General features: G+C 32.3%; 2 protein-coding genes across 3 annotated transcripts in view; one reads left to right on the forward strand and one right to left on the reverse strand.

Annotated features, from left to right (window-relative positions):
- The window catches only part of LOC115877890 (ATP-dependent RNA helicase dbp2-like), a 28,292-nt gene extending 27,328 nt beyond the window's left edge, over positions 1–964 (reverse strand). The window contains exon 1 of one of the 2 annotated variants that reach the window (XR_004049423.1): positions 804–964. Coding sequence is in view for 1 of the 2 variants with exons in the window: in XM_030894241.1 (XP_030750101.1) it covers positions 804–805 (2 nt within the window). In the remaining variant the exon portion in view is untranslated. The remainder of the gene's footprint in view (positions 1–803) is intronic. The other variant, XM_030894241.1, reaches the window with a different exon arrangement.
- A 448-nt stretch (positions 965–1,412) lies between these two features.
- The window catches only part of LOC115877965, a 31,143-nt gene continuing 12,788 nt past the window's right edge, over positions 1,413–19,767 (forward strand). Inside the window, exons 1-12 of the mRNA XM_030894316.1 lie at positions 1,413–1,477; positions 1,630–1,722; positions 1,863–2,103; positions 2,171–2,423; positions 2,486–2,609; positions 5,720–6,086; positions 6,820–7,015; positions 7,070–7,264; positions 8,805–9,034; positions 9,121–9,397; positions 10,848–11,180; positions 15,134–15,569. Of these exons, the coding sequence (XP_030750176.1) occupies positions 1,688–1,722; positions 1,863–2,103; positions 2,171–2,423; positions 2,486–2,609; positions 5,720–6,086; positions 6,820–7,015; positions 7,070–7,264; positions 8,805–9,034; positions 9,121–9,397; positions 10,848–11,180; positions 15,134–15,569 (2,687 nt within the window). The 5' untranslated portion in view covers positions 1,413–1,477; positions 1,630–1,687. The remainder of the gene's footprint in view (positions 1,478–1,629; positions 1,723–1,862; positions 2,104–2,170; positions 2,424–2,485; positions 2,610–5,719; positions 6,087–6,819; positions 7,016–7,069; positions 7,265–8,804; positions 9,035–9,120; positions 9,398–10,847; positions 11,181–15,133; positions 15,570–19,767) is intronic.

Consider the following 19,767-nt stretch of genomic DNA (forward strand, 5'->3'; position numbering starts at 1 on the left):
TCCTTTATTTCAATTGTCCATTCTTAAGGAATTGACTGGAAGTAGAGGACAGGCAAACTGGTTTTTTTTTATTTAAAAATTAGAACCTCCAGGGTAATTTACATGTTTCCAATTTATAGATTGTTATGTATGTGTTTTTGGCACTTATTTTTACTGGTATGTATCACTCGTTATTATATGTATTTGTTAGATTAAATAAGGGTGAAGTGTGAGTGGCTTTATAGCTAACTAACTTTGGTAGACCCCTACTTTTTTGAATAAGAAATTACCATCATAGTTTACATAGAAACAAAAGGAAACTACTTAAATCAGGTATTTTGGAAACGATCTGGCTCAAATACCTGCTTTAAATAAAAGGGTACTGGCTAGCTTTTCTAGTGGTGGTTTTCTTTTAGTAGTGATGGCTATACACTATTCAGAGAAAACTTCTTAGTGACCCTTTATTTGACAACCAGTTTCCTTACTCAGCTTCCTCAGCTACTTAAAGCAAATTAGTGTTTAAGTAAAAAGCCACTAAGAAGTTCCTCAACCCAGGCTTGAGAGTGGCGACAAAATAAGGATAAAATAGGCAATATATTAAACATGCATCATACATCAAAGATTTGCATTATTTGTATAAGTCTAATTTCACAGTACTCTATATAGTACAAAATAAAACTACACAGGTATTAAGTAAAAAATACAACAAAAATGACTATTTTATGAATAAAGCCGCCATTTTGGCTAGTCATCTTAAATGTCCCTTCGAAAAATCATGATATCTATAAATATGGACAATACAAGTTATATCAGTATCAACTTACATGTTTCCTATTTAATGTTAAACACTAAGATCACTTTAAAATACTGTTATCACGTAAATTTTATAACTAAAAACTGACAAACTTAAAACGGACGCCAATAAAATGTGAGAGAGGCAGGGAACGCGGAACGCGGAGCGGAATGCAGGCAACCGGATATACGTCGTAAAAAAATGAAGTTTCCTAGATACCAAATCTGTGGTGAAAAAATATAAAGATATAAAGAAAGATATGAAAGAAATTCGATTAGAAAATAAAATTCCTATTCATTATATTCATACAGATGTGCATACAGAGCTATAGCATGGCTATAGCCTTTACGCTATCACGTAGGTGATAATGTGCGTCTATGAATATTTTTTGCAAATAATTTGAAACAATACTCATAAAGATTTAATTTATTAGGTATCCAAAATTAATAAAAACTATAAAGCTTGTCTCTCATAAAGCTATCAATCGGTTACATCCTTGTTACATCAGAGAAAGTAAAATTAAAACGCAAATAAAGGTTTTTTGCAAATTTTATAAAGTGGGAGGTCGATTTGACAACGTTGCAATCCCAACTTCTGGTATGGAAAAATTTACCAACCCCCACCACTAAATTTTTTGCAACAGCTCCTAAATGTCACTGGCGCAAGCGCAAAAATTCGTTTGTTGGCCGGTCTGGTTGGAGCAAGGTGAGGCACATTGAAATTTTTACAAATTTTACAGATTTTAATAAATATTAGCTAGATATTATTTGATTTCAGAAATATATAATTAGTTTTTGAATCTCAAGCTTAATATTGACGTTTTTATTTGTCTCTAAGAAAGGTCTTTGCATTTTCAGATTACATTTTTTTCTTTTGGTAGCCATTTGGGAATAACTTGGCATACTTTGCTGCAATATGCAGTACAACAACGTATTTCGCAACACCCAAGTGTAAGTATAGTCTAGAAATAGTTTATATACGTTTAGAAACGATTTTAAATCGGTCATTGCCACATTTCACTTTCGGTTGCCATTTTGTTTTTCTTCCCACTTCGGCGGTTTTTTATTGATTACCTAAAATATGTGATTAGGTTTAGACCTCGAACCGATCGCAATGAACATTATGGAAAGCAATCAAATTATTGGAACGGTCCCCCACAACATACGATCGCACCGGTACAAGATTTTGGTGGCCCCAAGCAGAACAACAGAAAATTCAACCGACAATTCAACAATCAACAAATGTCGAAAGTTCATCATCAGCAGCAACACGAAGAAAATGGAGAAGATGACCTTACGGTAAATTCATCAAACTGGACACCTACAGAAATGGTATCCTGTTGAAAATATTTATTCTTTTTCTTATACGAAACTGACTGTTTTTTTTTGTTTTATTTAGGAACCCTTTAAAAAAGACTTCTACGTACCTCACGAAAGCACACAGTCTCGAACACAACAAGATGTCGACAATTATAGAGAAGTCAAGGACATCATAGTACAAGGGAAAGATGTTCCCCATCCAAATTTCTGTTTTGAAGAAAGCAGTTTTCCTGATTACATCATGGAAATTTTAATGAATCAAGGTTTCAACGATCCCACTGCTATTCAGTCTCAAGGATGGCCAGTGGTTCTGAGTGGAAGAGATCTTGTGGGTTAGTAATCAATGTCTTAGTACAAATATTATAAATACTAATTTGGCTTTTTTTATATATAGGTATTGCTCAGACAGGATCTGGTAAAACGTTAGCATACATGTTGCCTGCAACTGTTCACATTAATTCACAGAAAAGGCCACAAAGAGGGGAAGGACCGATTGCACTTATTCTTGCTCCAACCAGGTAATTATTTTGTTTTAACGAAATGTTACAAAAAAACCTATGTAACTCCTATTTATTTTTATTATACAGGGCAACTCAGTGTTTTGAAAAAAATCCATATCAGGTTTTCTATTTGGAAATTTTCACTCCAAGTGACTTTTTAAATATAATTTTAGTTGTAGTTTTTTAAATGAAATGCTGTATATTTTTAGTCAAAGGGAGGACTTGCCTCAAAGTACCTTATTGTCATATACCGAATAGTTTTTGAAATAGGTCAATTTTAAGACTTAAGTTTTCTGTACATTTAGGGCTTTACAAAAATTAAAAAGTAGCAAATTCTCTATTCTTTTATTGGAACTATTTCATACACTGTCCTTTTCAAAAAAATTATTTGTAAACGCACTGTATCTATGGCATTGTACATACAGAGTGAGTCAAAACTAGATGTATTTTTCTCCACTATTATTTAGTGGAGAAAAACGGCATTCTCATTAAAAATAAAGGTGAGTTTCATTAAAGATGCGTATGAGAGTAAAATTTAAGGTTTTTAACATGTTTAACATTTTCTAAAAATAAAGAACGATTTTTAAATTTTAATAAAATCTACCTAAATTGGAATTTACCCAGTATAGCCTAATATATACCTAGTTAAAGGAACTATTGTACTTCAAATCAAATTAAAATTTGACTCAAACAGCTATACAGGGTGAGACAAAATTAATATTGAATATTGGTCACCTTTAAAAGTATATTACTCTTTTATTTTAAATGGGGAATTTGTGTCTCTTTAAAATACTATTAAGGTTGTCTACCTCTGAAACAAAGAATTTTCTAGACCTTTTCATTTTTATAATTTAGTGTCAGTAGATCTTCATTATTTGATAAAATGTAGGTGGCTAAGATATGTCTGATGTTACTTCAACACAGCTGTCAAATTAGTTCAATTTCAACAAGTAGTTATCATTTGTGTGAGTTAAAACAAAAAAAGTTCTCGGAACTTTGCTAAAAATGGAAAGAGAGAATTGATATGATTCTATTAGTTGCTGATTGCAATGTGCATTCACCAATTAATAGAATACTTAAATGCTCCTGATTTAGCTAGTCTGGGCTTATGGGGATATGTTAAAGATATTGTTTACAAAACTCCGCCAACTATTGTCGACGACTTGGTAGAAATGATTGTGGCTGCTTATCAAAGTAGAAGTCCACATATGTCTTTAACATAAAAAGATTGTTTGAAAAGAGAATCATTTTTTGCAGTGATTAGGAAAGGAAGTATTTTGAGGATTTGATTTCATCTAGCTAATTTTTGTCACATGTATATACGTTTATATCTATTTTTACTTCTGTACTAATTAAAATATGTTTTAAACGTATATTTTTTAGTACTGTTAAATATTTTACTCTACGTCCTTTAATTTTTGTTAAATTAACAAAATGTATATCACAGCCACCTAGATTTGGAAAATTAATTAATAAAGACCTAGTGACACAAAATCACAAAAATGAAACTATTTAGGTTAATATTTGACTGAGGGGTAGGCAATCTTAATAGTATTTTGAAGATATTTGAATTCTCCATTGAATATCGGAATAATATACTGGGTGTTCCATTCAAAATTAAGGACTAACTTGCTTTTAAAAGTGACTAATGCTCAATATTAATTTTGTCTCACCATATATTACTTTTCGAATCAACTTTTAATTTGGTTTAACATACAATGGTTATTTTAATTAAATATCAGGCTATACAGGGTAAATTACAATTTAGGTGGCTGTTATTAAAATTTAAAATGTATTCTTAATTTTGACAAAATGACAAAATCTTAATTTTCACAAAATGTGAAATATGTCAAAATCCTTACATTTTAGGGATATGCTTCTTTAATGAAACTCACCCTTTTTTTTCCTAGAATCCGAAAATCAATATAATCTGGGGTGTTCCATTCCAAAAAAAAACAACTTTGATGCGTACGTTTTTTTGGGCAGCTATATACAGGGTGGTCCGAACTGTATTCCGGAAACTTCGGCAGCTTATTCTGCAGATAAAAATAAGTAAAAAAGTTCGTATAAATGTATGTCCTTAAATACTTACTTTCGGAGATACAGGATGTAGAAGTTTCATTTTTATTTCGATTTTTTCCAAATAATTTCTGAAGTAACGTCAATATTTGGATGAAAATTGGTGTCTGTGAGTTTTTTAACATGATAAATTTGATTTTGATGTCAATATGACTCCTACTTGTAGAGGGGGCCACCTACATATTTTTAACTGGTTTGAAGACTAATAACTTTTCGTCCGTACCTGTATAAAACTACTGAGTAAAAAATATGCATTTACATCGTTTTTTACATAAAAAAGGTCGTAAATCGCTACGAGTAATGGTTCTCGAGATATTTGGAATCAAAATTATCAATACCTGTTATTGACATAAAGTAAACATAATATAAGTTGACTAAATAGGTATCAAACTGAAATCATAAATTTGCAAAATGTTTTTGTGTCAAAAGTTCAACAGAAACTGTTTTCTCATCATTTTTTCCCAGAAAAAATTATTAATTTAAAATAAAAATTTCCCAAATTTATTATTTCAGTCAAATAATTATCTACTCAACGTGTTTATTTTTTTTGTCAATAATGACATGTATTGTCTATTTCCATTCTAAATATCTTGAGAACGGTTGCTTGTAGCAATTTTTACCAAGAGACATTTTTTACGTAAAAAATCACGGAAATGCACACTTTTTCACTCAGTAGTTTTATACAGGTACAGATGAAAAGTTATAACTCTTCAAACAAGTTAAAACACATGTAGGTGGCGCCCCCTACAAATAGGAGTTGTATTGACATCCAAATCAAATTTCTAATGTCAAAAAACTCCCCGAGAAAATATATTTTTTTTATTGAAATCTACTTACTACCCCTTTAAATACTTGCTCTTATTTCTGGGACATTCTGTATATATTTATAAAATGCTTTCAATTAACCTACATATGCTGGCAAAATTTAATTTCATTTGTACGTTCTTCTATTTGCAAAAACCATAAGTTATAGACTGTAAAACCTGGGACAGAATAAAATGCTAACACTCCTTGTCTATTTTTGTTAATTATTCATTATTTTTCTTTAGGGAATTGGCCCAGCAAATACAAAAAGTAGCACACGAATTCGGGTCCAACACAATGATTCGTAACACCTGCATCTTTGGCGGCTCTCCAAAAGGGCCCCAAGCCAGAGACCTAGAGCGGGGAGTGGAAATCGTTATCGCAACGCCTGGAAGACTCATTGACTTTTTGGATAAGGGCACGACCAATCTCCAACGATGCACTTACTTGGTTTTGGACGAGGCCGATAGGATGCTGGATATGGGCTTCGAACCTCAAATCAGGAAAATTATCACGCAGATCAGGCCGGACAGGCAGGTGCTCATGTGGTCAGCTACTTGGCCCAAACAAGTACAAGCTCTAGCTGAAGAATTTTTAGTGGATTATGTACAGGTAATTGAAAATCTGTTATAAAGTTATCAGTATTTTTACTAAAAAATGTCTACCTATGTGGCGGATTCATCACTCCAAAAAAATCCTTTATGGGAATTTCGCCACTGCACTGCAAGAAAATCTACAAAATAAAATAGTTATTTTTTGTAAACACTTCTGCGTTAAACCTAAATGGACACTGCTTGTCAGAAGTTATGTTTACAGTTATACAAATTTGCCTAACAAAGAAAAAAAATGCTTAACGTTTTGGAAAGTTTATCTCTTTCCGTCGTCGGAAGCAAAAAAAATACAAATAATAAAGAAAAAAACTATTTAAAATATTTAAATTCAACTATTTGAGAACACTTTCCTTTTTAAAACAGATACGTCTACAAGAAACCGTTGACATTCTGTTAAAAAAAATTGTTAGGCAAATTTGTATAACTGTAAACATAACTTCTGACAAGCAGTGTCCGTTTAGGTTTAACACTGTTTAACGCAGAAGTGTGTAACTCAGACAAGTCCAACAAACCCTCAAAAATTCAAATATATCAAGTGTCAAGTGAAACGTCAGAAGAAACTGACATGGTATTTCCATGACGTCGCTGCCGATTCTAATGCATGAGACTTCCTTGGTCTTATTGTTCAGTGATTGTTATGATTACAAAAAAAACAAAGTCAAAATATAAGTTGACATAAAAGTGACAATAATTCACATTTAACATTTTAAACATATTACATTAAACTCTTTTAGGTTAATATTGGAGGATTGTCATTATCAGCAAACCATAACATAAAGCAAGTGGTTGAAGTATGCGATGACAGCGAAAAGGAAGAGAAGCTCAACAACCTTCTTAAACAAATAGCTTCAGACCGGAACAGCAAAATCATAGTTTTTGTGGAAACCAAGAAGAAGGTTGATGATATAACTAAAGCTATTAAGCGCGAAGGTACTGTTGTATTATTACTTAATGTTATTTTTTTATTCATTTTTAATTTTACAGGATATGCGGCGATCTGTATCCATGGTGACAAGTCACAACCGGAGAGAGACTATGTTTTGAACGAGTTCAGAACTGGAAAGTTTTCGATTTTGGTTGCGACAGATGTGGCTGCCCGTGGTTTAGATGTTGAAGATGTTAAATACGTCATCAACTATGATTACCCCAATTCCAGTGAAGACTATGTTCATCGTATTGGTAAGATTTCTGTCTTAGTATTTATACCTTTATCTTATTTAGTATTCTTTAATAAAAAAATAATGTTATTTAGTTTATTTTTGTAATAAAAAAAAACCCAACATAACATAATGATCTGGAAGCCTGAAATCCTTATATAAATAAAAATTTAGGATATACATTTGTTATTACCATTTTAGACATCAAGAATTTTAGAAAAATCAATAAACGTTCATCAACAACTTCGAAGGTATTACCAAATTAAATTTCTGATAAATAAAAATTCGTTTCAAACTTGAGCGCACTCGTTCCTTTTTCTTATAACCTTATAATATGGTTAACAAAAGACAGCACACTATTGCATTAACTAAACGAATTGGCCGAGAAAAAAAGGTTTTATATTTGTAGTCATGTTGACAGTTCTCATGAGATTTTTCTTTGCAAATCTGCAGTGCAATTCTTTAAACATATTTTCTTTCTAGTGACTTCGTCGACGAATCGTATAAAAAATAGACTTGACAGGAAATTTCTTGCTACCGAGCTTACAGAATCCCACTTCTGATGTTGGTCGTTTTCGATTTTTTTATTATTTTTTTTTAATCTGACTTGTCATTTTCAATATTATTTAGAGTTTTTTTTAGCAAATGTGAACTTAAATCTGCGTTAGTTTTTTTGTGATTTCCATTACAATTAAATGCCAAAATCACTGAATAGTCGGAATTGGCAACTTTTCTGGTCTCTAATCAATTATTTTGAATAGAAAAGAGATCATGGCGACCCCTTTTGTCGTTAAATTGCATTGGGAGGTAAAAAATTGTTCCTTAAGTTTTGCAGCTTTTATTGAAAATAAAGAGATCTCTGGGCGTGTTTCAGCTGCGTTCAATATCAGTTTACGCACTGTGAGTAGAATCATATAAAATAGAGGTAATTAGTAGAATCTCACAAAAAGTGAAGATGAATGTTTACTAATTAGAACTTTACATTTTTCAGTTTTTATTCAAAAAACTTACTAATAACTTACTATTAAAAAAATATTTGTATATGTATTGTATCTAAAATTGAAGTGAAAAATTAGTGAAAAAATTACGAATTTTATTTAACATTTGTCAAAAACCAAAGCAAAGAAAATAGACGTGGCAAGACTACGTCGTGCTTCGTCAAATATTTTGATGGCGGGCACCCCAAATTTTATTTTTCTTATATATAATTTTTGCACATATTAGAGCCCAGTTAGATGTGTTTTATTTTATTCAACTGGGTGTCGGAATTGTGCCAAATAGAATTGGATTGAAGTTTAACTGTTTAATTATTGATATTGAACAGTTTCAGTTAGTCTATACAACTATTTTAAAAAACTAATGGCAATTTTAGATTATTCTGTTTGTTAAATTGAAAAGAAAAAAACTGTAGTGTATTTCTAAAATTTCCAATCTCACACAGTAATTCATGTCCTGACAGCTGTTTTTCTAGATTTATACACTCCTGATAAATCAAATTATAAACTAAGTTTTGTCTAGTAAAGCTTATTTAACTCATTGTCATTGCTTTTCTTTCTTAACAGGAAGAACAGGCAGGTGCCAGCAGGCTGGAACCGCCTACACCTTCTTCACCGCCAACAACCAGAGGCAGGCCAAAGACCTGATCTCCGTACTGGAAGAGGCCGGTCAAACCGTACCTCCCCAACTCCAGGAATTGGCCCAGAGCGCCCGCAACGTCCAGACGGGCAGGTCGCGCTGGAACCAGAGAAATAAGGTTAATAATACAGTTTTTAAAGAGAATTTCTATAGAAATGTAAGTAGTGGTTTTAGAAATAATGTAGTTAACCTATAATGAAAAAAATGTCACATATTGAATGTTTTTCTCTTGTTTGTTTGCAGGATAACTCGTCGCCCAACTCGAACAACTCTGGCAAGATGAATAACTGGCAGAACAAGCCAAACCAGTTCATGGGCAGGAACGAGTTCTACAACAGCAAGCAACAGAACGGAGCTATGCCCGGTGGTGTGAAAAATATGGGACCTAGGGACAATTTCCAGAGAAATCCTCGTTACAACAACAATAATGGTTTTAATCAGTATAATAATTCGCAATACCAAACGTACCAGCAGAGCTACAGTCCTCCGATGTACGGCGCGGGTCAAATGAACGGTCAAGGTATGTCTTTAATTGATTTTAAATATTATAATAATAATGTTGTTGGTAGTCCATTATAATAATTATCCTAGAAAATATATTAAAGAAGTGTTTTTTTAAATGTGTTTAAAACATCATTACTTGTTATAAATATTTATTTTGTTGACAATTGAAATTTCGATTCAAATCGAAAAATAATTAAAAGTTATAAAAAAATTCTTGTCAAGAAATAAAAATATTCTTATATCTGTTCATAAAATAAAATATTATACTTGCGGTAGTATTGTAACGTTCTAATATTCTCAATAAATCGAAAAATAATTGTAAAATCCTAGCTATAGCTCCTAGAATAAAAAACTTGATTATTTCAGGAAAATATTTTAACTTCTATAAGGTGGCTTTAAAAATGTGAGCGTATCACCCTGTATATTATTGCATTTTTGGCTTCCTTTCTTATCACTTAACATAATTCTAAGATATTATGTTTTGATACTTTCAAAGATATAAATAAACAAAAAATATTCATTTTTCAACTTTCCTTAAAAAATTATTACAAATACAAAACCTGTCTTGAACTCAAAACTATATTAGGTATTTACTTCAGATAGTCTATACTTACTTTACCATAAATATTGTAATCTTAAATCATACAGGGTATTCAAAATTCTACGCGAAACTTTCTAAAATATAAAATAATTTTTTCTTTGTTTTTTTTTAACGGAACACCCTGTATATATTTTTTTATTAGATGGAGAATTAAAAAATGAACATTTTTTGTATTTAACGTATTTCAAAATTTTTAATGGTTTTACAGATATGCCGGATTATTTCATAAGGCTCTTTCAACTGTAAAATATGAGAGAAAAATCATTGGGTGGCTTTGACAAAAATTTACTGTGGAAAATGCCATATGAAATATAAAACCGCCAATATCTGCGAAACCGTTAAAAATTTTGTAATATACTCTAAATACAAAAAATGTTCATTTTTTAATTCTCCATCTATTGAAAAAATAATATATAAAGTGTTCTATTTAAAAAAATGAAAAATTATTTTATGTTTTAGAAAGTTCATGTAGAGTTTTGAACATCCTGTCTGTATGATTTACGATTACCATATATTTATATTTATAGGAAAGGAAGTACAGACCATCTGAAGTAATTACCTAATATAGTTTTAATTTCAGGACTGTTTTTTTTAAGTATTTTTTATATTTTTTTACGAAACGTTAAAAAATATATATTTTTCATTTATTTATTAATATCTTTGAAACTATTGAAATATATTTCTCATATCTTAGGATTATGTAAAGTGATCTGAGAGGAATCCAATAATGCAATAATATACAGGGTGTTCCTACATTATTCCGATCCACTCACACTTTTTGAGCCACCCTATAGAAGTTAAAATATTTTACGAGTCGAAAAATTGCATCCTGTTCTTAACTCGATTTCGCTATTCTGAATTTCAGGCCAAAACAACCGCAGCTACGGCAACCAACGCTACAACCAGCAACAGCAGCGCCAGCAACAGTACCAGAACCCCATGCAGTCGGGCTCGTACATCCCCGCGCAGGCGGCGGCCGCCTCCCCCGCCTACATGATGCACGGCGCCGCCCCCGACGGCCTCCAGTCCATCATAAGCCACAAGTTTTTCCAGAGCCGCGGTTTGACGGGCGCCGCCAACCCCTGCGCCTTCCAGCAGAGCCAAGGGGGCCCCTACGGCCAGTACCCGGCCACCCCCGTGGGCTACACCACCTACGCGCCCCAATATTCGGCCCCGCCTACCGCTGCCGTGCAGCAGTAGAGCCCTCTAGAGTCCCTCTGGTGACTTGTTAATGGGGCACAAGGTTTATTTGATTTTTTTTCGAGGTCGTGTCACTTTTTTTTTGGTAACGTTTATTTTTTAGTTTTGTTTTTTAACATTTGAAGGGTACAGGCAGAGAAAGCGATATGTCAAAAATCAGAGTTTTGAAAAAAAAATTATGTATTATATAAACAGGGGGATACATTCTTTAAATACCATAGTTAGGACCAAATATATTATAAGAATATATTGCTAGTAAGAAACAGAAATTGAAGCCCAATTTTTAAGATGGAGCTATACAAAATCACCACCCCCTCCACTTAAGGCTAATCCACATGATATGCGCAAGGCAAATATGGGGGCGAAGGCAGTGCATTTTTAAATTGTTTACCTTTAACCTGAAAAGCCTTACAATAATCAAAAGATAGGTATTAAAGGGTTAACATTTATTGTAGCATGCCTTTTACATGGTCTGTTCCAAATTGTCACGGGAATTATAGAGGGGGTCCCAAGGTTTTTGCTTTTATATTCCCCAAAAATGACGAGCTTCGTAAAAACCGGTTGACAGCTATTAAATGAGATAATTTCTCTCCTACTAGTAGGTCTCGGGTAAGAAGTGCATTAAATATTCCTCAAAAAGGACTACAACTTAAATTATGATTAAATATAGGTATGTGAATTACATTTTTGCGATGAAAAAATTGAAAGGAGTACAACATTTTATGACATAACAGAAAAGGTTGAATGGAAGTGGAGGGGATGGTGGTCAGATGCAGCTAGTGGCAGCGTTCAGCGATGAAGTAGACGAATCAGATCATTCTATTTGGCGCGTTCGCACGAAATTCTGTTGAACCACAAGGATAGACTTATGCAAGATTGATATTTCTATTTAATTTCTTTGGCTTCACTTTCCACTCATTGTGTAAATGCGGTACTAGCAATATATTCTTATAATATGTCTGGTTAGGACGTTGTGCTACAAATAAGTCAATAGTTATTTTTTCAACGCCACTAGGTGATTTAAAAAAGGTATTTTTGACCAGAAATTAAAAACCTGAAAATATTCCTAAGGTCTGTCCTTAAGTACTCAGGTCAGGTCCTCACAATAGGAATTGACCTCAAATCCAAGGATACAATAGAGAAAGAGGGATATATCCTCGTAGATTCGGGACGACACTGGTATCAGTTCTAAGGAGAGACCAAGTTAAAGCGGTGGACAAATATGTCTTTTTTTAGCCTATATAGCAAAGATAAAACAACTGATATCTCCTGACTAATACCTTATTTAGCCCGAACAATTTCTGGAGGATTAATATACACCTTCATCGTGCAGATGGCCTGATTAACTCAATTTCTGCAAAAACTGACTTATCGCCTTCTTTGCCTGTACCCTTCATTTCTTTTCGCGGTGTTTATTATTAATTATGTTTGTACATTATTGATGAACGGTAGTAACGTGAATTTTTCGAAATTCTAAAGTATCATTATTTATTTAAAATTAAAATAAAACATTTTTTTTTCGAATGTTTTCGTTTATATGTTGTTTGAAAACTACTCTCAGTACGGGCAATTATTGTAAAAGAAAATTAGTCTTGATGTTCTTAAATGTATAAGCATTTCATTAAATGTTCTCACGTGAATTTTTCGAAAATCTAAAGTAATCGCATCAAAAACAAAGTCTTTTTAGTTATTCTCAAATGTTTTGAATCGTTTTTTAAGGATTACAGAAATTCAAAATGATTTTTGTGAAAATTGTCGATCTTTCTGTGAAAGAGGGCTTGATTTACAAGAAATATATTCGATAATTTTTTGTTTTAGAAAAAAATATTTTTTCGTAAAGAAAAGGCTGATTTACAAGAACAAATTTTTTGATAATTTTTTAACAAAGTATCTTTTTCAAATATACAAGGTGTGTCGAAAGAAGTTTAGAGCAAATAGGAAAATTTGTTGTAATTGGGTTATAGGGAAAAAAAGAATCAAGTCGCATAAGAGAAAATCATGAAATGATATATTTTCAAAAATTTTCATGATCATAAATGGTATTTTGAAATTTCCTGTATAGTTTTCGAAATTGATACATAAACTCAAATATTGAACAACTTTTATCTTTGACGTTTTTTGACATTTTAGTCAGTTAACTGTAAAGAGGAATTTTGTTATACTGACTTGACACCTTATTAACTGTTTTTGATTACTCTGTATTTTATTTTTATTTTTCAATTTGTAGAAGACTTTTTTCACACCCTGTATAGCAGAGAATTAAAAAAAAATGTGTTATGAAAAGTTGTTAGAGCATCAGCTATACTATTAAATTTTAAAGAAAACTAGCAATTGTATTTTGATTTTTTTATAGAATTCATTATTTTAAATTAAAGTTCTTTTGAATATTACGAATTCTTAATATTCATATTAAATTCTAAGGCAAATTTTAGTTTTATAGAGGCCAAATTTATAAAAATATATGAAAAGAAGTAATATTGGTCATAGATATTGTTAAATATTTATCAAAATATAAATAAACCCTTTGAACTTTTTTTTTAATTAATAGAAATTTAACTATGTATTCATATTTTGAATATTTAATAAACATAATGTACTAATTCCAAAAAAAAATATCACAATATAATTAAGAAAAACACTTTAAATTATCAAAGTTAAGCAATCCAAACATAATATATTATAGTTCAAAGGGTTAATATGATCACACTTATCATTTAAGACTCGTTTTCTTACCTCACATATTTCACATAATTTTTTTTGAACCGTTCACGTTTGCGCTGTTGTATTTTCCGATGTTGAAGGTATGTCTGGATTTTTCGGTACGACTTTATCATAGTACTATCTTAATTATATCTATGTATTTATTTATATCTCTTTCCCCATCAAGGTAAAGAAGAGTACGACTTTTTTCGGACTAAATCCCCATATTTTTTTCTTTTAATTCCTATTATAAACCAGTCTGCCTGTTGATTTTTAATACTCGAATCGGTCCGAAAGAGGTCGTACCGTTTACCTAGTAAAGCGAGATCTGTGGTGATTTCCTTGTGTAAATCTATAGCGTATATATGTGTATAAGCTACAGCTCCCCGCCCTATAGCAACCAGAAAGATTAAAAAAACGAAAGAGAATTATTGTGAAGGACCCGTTCAACCTTTAACATTTCTATCTTAGTGTTTAGAAGGTTCCTGTTCATTTTGTGCTCATTCTCAAGACGACCAGGAACCTTAATTACGTGTGAAGTTATTAGATGTAGTAAACTACCTACCTGTATGCCATTGAAATGCACGAAACGTATAGAAGGGGGGTTTCGGCTGAGTTTCTTGAATAGTATTTAATATTAAAAAAAGATACACAAATTATATATATTATATTGATGCTAAGCGGTACGAAAATACTATACCGGGATCCGATTTATTCCTAATATTTATTGACCCAGAACAGTAAACAAATCCGTTATATACAGGGTGATTGTTTTTAATATTATGAAAAATTTTAAAGACAGAGAAAAACTTCTTTATTTTGATAGGTCATTAAAATTAATGAAAAAATAAAAAATACTCTATGCTTCGGTAAAAAAAAGTTACTGGGTATATGTTTAATAGGAATTATTGTATTCTCTCCAAAGCCACATATCACCAAGTTGATTAACTCTTATAATTTAGGCTGTGGAACTAAAATACTACTGCTATAATTTTTTCATAATATTAAAAAAATCACCTCATATTTTGTTTCGAAAAAGTAACTACTTCATTTTTTTTAATTGTTTGTCAAGCACAGGCGTCTTAAGTGCAGAGGGCTACTACTGGTGTTTAGTTTTGTTGTTACTACTAGGGTACCATTTTTCACATTTTTGACCATTAACGTTGAAAAAACATGGAGGAAAAAAATCCAATAGAGACTAATTCAGTAGTCCAACAGAAATCGTCGAAACAAAAATCCTATAATTTTAAGTGCGAATGAGGAAAAAACTTTTAAAAAAGCATTATATTTCACACAGAAGAGAAGTTCATAATGCCCTCAAAAATGTGCAAGAGAAACCCACTCTAGAACAGGCGATACTGGACGAAGTAGTAGCGAGCAGATTGCAATGCAACGATCCACAAAATGTGGTTCAGCTGCGTTTTGCAGGGATACACTTTCGGGTAGGCATATTCCTCATACATTATGCATCTCAAAACTCCGCGGATTGGTTGATGGAAACGGCACCTAAGCTTAAGAATTGGCAGGTGCCGGGACTGGTTGCAATGAAGGGAGAAAACATCCCTAAAGAGGCGACTATCGCGATCATTTTGCCAAGGAGCAAGGGAGAAGACACCGCCTACCTGCTGAGCTTTATCCAGACTCAGAAGAACATTGAATTGGCGAGTCATCAATTGGAAGGCAGAGGGTTATAATTAACCTCAAATCCAAAGAGGCAATAGAGAGAGATATATATATTTTTTTTCTACGATAGAGAGGGACCAAGAAACAAACAAAATACCTCATCCGAAATAACCAGGACTTTTAATTAAAAAAAAAATCATCCCCACAGCTGTAACCATCTCCACTTCAGACGCTTGTGGATCGATCACTAATTAGTGTCTATATTTTCCCCCATGACAGTCTTAGATATATAGAATTCTTTTTTGACACTTGCATACAGTAGATGTACTGGGTCAATGTTTTCGTATTAGAAAATCTAATTTTTAGCAGTCAAAATTCTGTATTTTCCTATGTAGTTTCGTACGTATATATTTTTTTAGCGTATACTTGAATAATTTTTTTCCGAATAGCTTCAAAAGCAAACTAAATTTGTAACGATTCCTAAAAACACCTAAAACTAAGTTTAGGGATTTTTCGAGATCTGAAAAAAAGTCGTTTTTGAATCGAAATCATTTCAGTTGCGAACGAGGCTGTGCAAGAAATAAAGAAAAAAATATAGATGCTGACTGCGTCGAAAATTAGCCAAAGAGTGTTTCAGATATATTAAGAAAACCTGGATTCGTATGCGAGTGATCTGTTGAATAATATGAATTCCTACAGAAATATTTATATATATTGTCGAGAGTATAATTCAAGCTCCCAATTAGATTTAACCTCCTAATATTTATATAGTGATTTATTTTAGTTTAAAGTCAGTATAGGTTTGCGGTTATGTATGTATCGAGATTTTTTCGAAAATTGTTTGCGTTGAAATTTTTCGAAGCGTTTTTAGTTAATATTCCTATTTTTGAGGTTAAATTGAAAGATATATATGTATAATTAAGAGAAAAACAAAACAAAACGAGGATCTAAAAGAACGACTGCTATAGTGTCATGTAAATATATGTAGCGTTTAATATTTATCTTCTCGTTTGTCGTTTGTAAGCGTGGTGCTAGCCAGCTCACGGTATCATCTGTGATATTTTAGAAAGTAACGAAGAATAAGAGAGAGAAAAAAACAAGGTAGCAAAAGAATAATAACATTAACTGTTCCGAAGCGATTCGAAGGGGCGCGTTAAGTTTTTAACGATTTCTGACATAACTAACATGTGATATTTATATTATTCTCTTTTAAAGACTGAAACAATTACTACTATTTCCTAGATCTACTGCGTATTTTATTTTCCAGATCGAAAATAAGAAGAAACAAACTTAGTATTTAAATTCGAAGGCCGGATTTTCTCTAAAAAGTTACTTTAAAAATTGTTCGCCCATCGTTCAGCTTTACGTCATCAATAGTTGTCAAATATGAGTTTTAGGGTGTGTCTGAGATCGGTTCATATCGTTTAGAAAATTTTAATACGTTCCTATATTATTGATTGAGCGAGTTCCGTTTTTTTTTTCGGTATTTTCTCTTGGACTCTTCATCAGTTACGATCTTTTTAATTCCAGGCCTGTTGAATTTTCTATTTCTAAAGCATCAGCAACTCGCTAATATTATTTAAAACGCTATCATTTTATATTTTATATAGGAATATAATCTTTGCCATTACTTACTTCATATACGGCGTCCACGGGCAAGAGTGTTGTACCAGCATGTCTTTCTCGAGAAAAATAATTATTTATAAGCTTAGCAATGAGTTTTTTTTGTTTTGGTTAAATTTTTGAAGTATTTTTGCTATAAAAAAATTTGAATTTTGTTTTACAGCAACAATCAAATGACAATAACAATTACTAAAAAGAATATGCAGTAATTTACGAAATGCCGTAATGACGTCACCAATCTCTTTCATCTGGTTGTCATATGAAAGAGAGAGTTCGGCAATATATCACGTGACGGTAAACAATTGCTGAACATTCTATAGATATAGAATGTTCAGCCATCGTTACTATCAGTAGTATTTACACTATGTGTGTCAAAGTTTCCTTTTAGAAATTGTCATTTGATTTGGGGTTAGGGCAACGGCCCAGCTACGTCGAAACACCGGTTCCCATTTGAACACCGAAGTTAAGCGACGTAAGGCAATACTAGTGGATGGACGGGTGGCCGGTTCGAAACTCTGTATCGTGCTGTTGTCCAAAAAAAGGCAAAAGTGTAAAATCTGTTGACACACACTGCTCATTCACGCCGGTTCGAGGCCGGATGAGATCTGATATCTCGTGAGTAAGAGTCGATTTAGACACTTGCCAAGTCGGTAGGCCATTGACCATGACATGGCCGAGGACCGCGGTTCGGATTCCGCGTAAACAAAGTAGGCCCCGTCCAGATTAGCCCTGGCAGTAAAAAGGAGACTTTAACTGAAATCTTTACTTTACTTTTTGATTTGGGGTTATAATTTTATTGGACATCGACCAATGTCAAAATTAAAATATATAAACATAAATATGAACTGATCTCAGACACGCCCTAAAACTCATATTTGACAAATAATGATGACATAACGATGAACGATGGCTAAACATTCTGTATCTATCGGGTTTTTATTTAAATTTGTTGTCAAAATTGGCCCCAAAAAACTTCCCTCCTCTTTCACTATCAAGGGGGGCTTTGACTTTGACAGGCAATTTGATGTTAAATTTAAATTGTTATCACCGATTGAAAGCAAAATCAGGGTATTTCTATATGTATAACGACATTTTTGTTTATTTAAAACAGGCGGCCTACGGATCACGTGTACCTAACAAAGTACTAGAAAATTGTTAATAAGCGTACCTCGATATTTTCGGACTAGGTGCATGTCTAGAAACGTGTGTGCACAAAGTAAAGTTTATTATATTATTCTGTGATGTTATCGTTCTTAGGCGCCATAGCACTTGACGATTAACGAACTTTTTTGCGTTTCCTGTTCTCAGATATCTATAACAGTAAAGAAAAAAATACAAAAAGAAATATATATATATAACGGGTACCTATTCGATGACTTTTAATAAAAAAAAAAGTTTTTCTAAAAATGAGCAAATGATAAAAAAGTACCTTATATATTTTCTATCGACAGGAACATTAACGTGGAAACAAAACGTTATTTAATTAATAGAATCGAGAAGTCGCGAAGATTTTTCAAACGCGAGAACTTTCCGACAAAAATACCGAACGGAATAACTTATTTTTTATTCATAGTAACTCTTCTGTAAGTTTCTAAGGAGTGCATTTCTTGTATGTAATACAGTATTATTAATCTAGATGTAATTTTCAATATATATATTCTTTTGTTCTGTTTAGTTTTGTTACTTGATCAATTTGATGTAAAATGGAAGTTTTAAAATCCATTTCATTCGAAATAAAGTCTACTAATATTGGCAATTTTTGTTTTATTTATTATACCGTATGATAGGATCAAAGGATAGGATAAAAACGACGTCCAGTTGGCTTGTAAATGAACATCGATGACATTTCCCATATAATTTTACATATAAAATGACTGCGATCTTCATTTCATAGCCATCGCTGACGCCCCATAACAAGGCATGACCATTAAGGTGCGCCAAAAAATACCATGAAAATATCGTTCAGGATGATGAAAAAAAAATTGGCGCCGGGAGGTACGTATAGCCGCCCATACTAAAATATGTTAATAAAAAGTTGGTAGGCAGTTCTTTTAGTTTCAAAGTAGAGGAATTTTTCCAATTTTGGTCCGCGGTTATTTCCTCTGTCCGCCACCTGGGGTCGCGTCCGATGGGAGATTGAGTTCACACGGATTTTCTCCAAAACGGACTACGGAAACACGGTATATCTCAAAAACTGCGACTGACTGATTTTGATGTTATTACAAATTTTGTTGTAAATATTCCTAATCTTAAATTGAAAAGCGCGTTTCGCTAGCTACTGCAATTTTGGAGTTACGATTTTTTGAAATTTTTAATCCCCTTACCAACCCCCCACCCCAGGGTTCGGAAAACTACACGTTACTTTTAAAAACTACATAAACTACATTACATGTAGTTAATGTAGTTTATGTAGAGGGTGTAGTTTATGTAACCTATGTATGTAACTTTCAAATGTCAAAGGTTTGAGGTGAGGTTATAATAAGTTGAAGCTTTAAAAACACATAATGTATTTAAGAAAACAGGAGAAATATGGCTTTAAATATAATATTTACATCATATTATCTCTATTACACCTCATACAAAGGAAAATTATTCATAATATCAATACATAGTTTATTAACGTAGTTTTCATGTAGTTA

Source organism: Sitophilus oryzae, unplaced genomic scaffold (genome assembly GCF_002938485.1).
Source record: "Sitophilus oryzae breed Bouriz unplaced genomic scaffold, Soryzae_2.0 scaffold_1499_pilon_pilon, whole genome shotgun sequence".
NCBI lineage: Eukaryota > Metazoa > Arthropoda > Insecta > Coleoptera > Curculionidae > Sitophilus > Sitophilus oryzae.